At 58.0% G+C, this 2533-nt stretch overlaps 1 protein-coding gene across 3 annotated transcripts; it reads right to left on the bottom strand.

Annotated features, from left to right (window-relative positions):
• Positions 1–215: 215 nt before the first annotated feature.
• RNF187 (ring finger protein 187) lies at positions 216–2497 on the bottom strand. 3 transcript variants are annotated; one of them, XM_014538538.1, is made up of 4 exons: positions 2039–2492; positions 1482–1574; positions 1067–1288; positions 216–493 (listed from the first exon to the last, which is right to left on the bottom strand). In XM_014538538.1, the coding sequence occupies exons 1-4, from the start codon at positions 2183–2185 to the stop codon at positions 491–493; spliced, it is 465 nt and encodes a 154-aa protein (XP_014394024.1). In that variant the 5' UTR covers positions 2186–2492; the 3' UTR covers positions 216–490. The 3 variants fall into 3 exon arrangements, with proteins under 3 accessions (XP_014394024.1, XP_014394022.1, XP_014394023.1); XM_014538536.1 differs by lacking the exon at positions 216–493 and having other exon boundaries at positions 967–1288; positions 2039–2497; XM_014538537.1 differs by lacking the exon at positions 216–493 and having other exon boundaries at positions 967–1288; positions 2108–2494.
• Positions 2498–2533: the final 36 nt, after the last annotated feature.

Below are 2533 nucleotides of genomic sequence, written 5' to 3'. Positions count from 1 at the left end.
GCACCCTGGGACTCCCTTTCCTTCGATGATCACCCCAAATTTAACCTTAACTCTTCTGCCTGATGCTCAGACAGGGGTCTTTAAACCTGAGTAGAACAAGGCCCATCACAGGCAGCATTTAAAGGGGGCAGGTGCCAGGTCTGGACAACCCAGCCACCCGGCAGCTGTGACAACAGCTGTCACGGAGATCCCAGGCAGATATGAAGAGACTCGGCGGCGGCAATAACAGCTTTATGAAGAGAAAGAACAGTATACACTTGAGTTACTGATGCCTCCCCACCGCTTCAGGTCTCCACGGTGAGGCTGGCTTTTATAGCCCAGAAACACAAACACCCAAGGAAAGAAAACACGGACACTACGGAGGGGACAACCCAAGGTGGCACCTACGGTACGAAGCCCAGTCACACCTAGGACCCTCCGGGGTCCTGAACGAGGCGGATGGAGCCGCTGGGGGCCGGGCCATGGTCGAGCCAGCTTCCTCTGCCTGGCATCACTGCAGAGAGAGAGAGAGACAGGGAGAGAAAGAGATAGAGGAGGGAGCTGCTGTCCTAAAATCCAGATGGCCATGCCCCAGTTCCACCAGCCACAGGCAGCTCCCCAAGGCTGAAGCCAAGCCTCCCATGATGATCACCCCACACCACCACCTACCAGCAGCTGATAACAAGCATTCCGAGTGAAATGGCACTTCCCAGACCAGAGAAGGGGAGGGTGGGGGCTGCTGGCTCAGATCAGAGGGGGCACAAAGAACCCAGAGCCTCCAGGGCCCGGCCTCAGACATAGGGTGTGAGGACATGTAGGAAAAGAGTCAGATGGCCATCACCTTCCTGGGGACCCTGTGCTCCTGCACCCCAAGGCCAGCTCCTGCCTGCAGAGTGCTAGGGTAGGACAAGGGCCTGGTGCTTCAATATTGGGGAGCAGCCCTGCCTCATGAAAGATCACCAGTAACATGGAGGCTGGGGAGTCTGCTGGATTACTCATCCTGAAATTCAGCCCCAAACAAAGGCCAGGCCTCGCCGTAAGCCCTCTCTTGGTAGCTTAAGGCTTTCAAGATGGGGCCAGGGCCCACCTGGAGCAGCATGCTAAGGCCCAGGTTGCGGTGCCTCTGCTCCAGCTCCGACAGGGCCTGCAGGAGGGACCTGAACCTCTCTGCAGGGTCAGCATCCTCATCTTCGGGGGACCCCTCCTCTTTTTCTGCCTCCTGCAGGAAGCGCTCCTCCTCCTCCACAAAGAAAGCCCGGAGCTTCTTGTAGTCGGTCAGGGCCTTCTTCCTGCGGTCCATCACGTGTCCCTGCAGGGAAGGTGGCAGGGAAGGACACCTGTGTCCTGGGCTGCACCCAGGACCCCAGCCCCATGCTGACCACCTCAAGGAGAAAAGGTTTGCTACCGAGGGCTCAGTTCCTTCCCAAGGCCCTGCCAGATAGAGTCAAGAGTACATGCCCATGTCCCCTCATTCCCACGGACCCAGGTCTACTCCTACTTGCCTTCCACACAGCAGCAGCAGACTCGGCCTGGCCATGCAGGTCCCGAGCATCATTCAGATCTTTCCTCATGATCTCCACAGACCCCTTATTCTCCTGGGAAGAGAAGCTGGTTACCAGGCGGGTGACCACCCCTGAAGGTCTAGGACACCCCTCCCTTAGCCCAATCCAGGGGACATCACACCTCCGGAGTTTACTAAAGATCTGACTATCCAGAAGGTCCCACTGAACGGTCCTGGCCCGCCAGACTCATCAAACAGGCTGCAGGTACCAGAGGGGTCTTAGTGACCCGCCTAAGCTTGCTCCCGGAAGAAGCCTCTTAGAAAATCCTGTGCTAAGAATCTAACCAAATAACTGGACATGCGTGTCCTCAGTTTCCAGTGTTACTGTCACTAGCACTGGGATGGATATTTGCCAAAAATAGTCACCATATCCTTTTCAGAAGGAATGGCCCTGGCAGGGCCACTCTAGGAATCCCACAAGACCCTGCACGTGCCCCCTTGGGGGTGAGCACGGCCTCACCCAGGGCCCATTAGGCATGTCACTGGCTGTGCACTGACCAGGTGGGTGGGAAGAGCCCCCAGCAGGAGAATCCAGCTAGTCGGGCTGGCTACTCTCTCATAAATTACTCTGAGCGCCCACAACCTAAAAGGGTGGGTCCCCGGGTTGCCAGTTGGTGGGTTTCCACCCAGGGTCAGATACCACATGCCGTGCAGATAAGGTGCCAGAACAAAGTAAATGGAGAGGCTCAGGGAGGGCCGAGAGGGGATGAGAAGTGTGTGGGAGGGGCGGGGCTGGAACAGGGAGGGGCCTTATCTGCTCGACAGCTTCAGAGGGTTCACCCGTGGGGGGCAGGCTGCCACCGGGTTAGGTCATGCAAGGAGGTGGGGCAGGAAGGCCTAGAGAACTAGGCACAGGGGCAGACCCCACAGCAGGACGCCATCTGGGGGGGTGGGGGAGTGGAGAGAGGCAGGAGAGCCCAAAGGGGAAAGGGTGGGCAGGAGAAGATGGGGAGGCCCACAGACACCTTCCGGGGGTGGGGGGGATTTGATAAC

Source organism: Myotis brandtii, unplaced genomic scaffold, assembly GCF_000412655.1.
Source record: "Myotis brandtii unplaced genomic scaffold, ASM41265v1 scaffold193, whole genome shotgun sequence".
Classification (NCBI taxonomy): Eukaryota; Metazoa; Chordata; class Mammalia; order Chiroptera; family Vespertilionidae; genus Myotis; species Myotis brandtii.
This window is presented reverse-complemented; position numbering and strand designations above follow the sequence as displayed.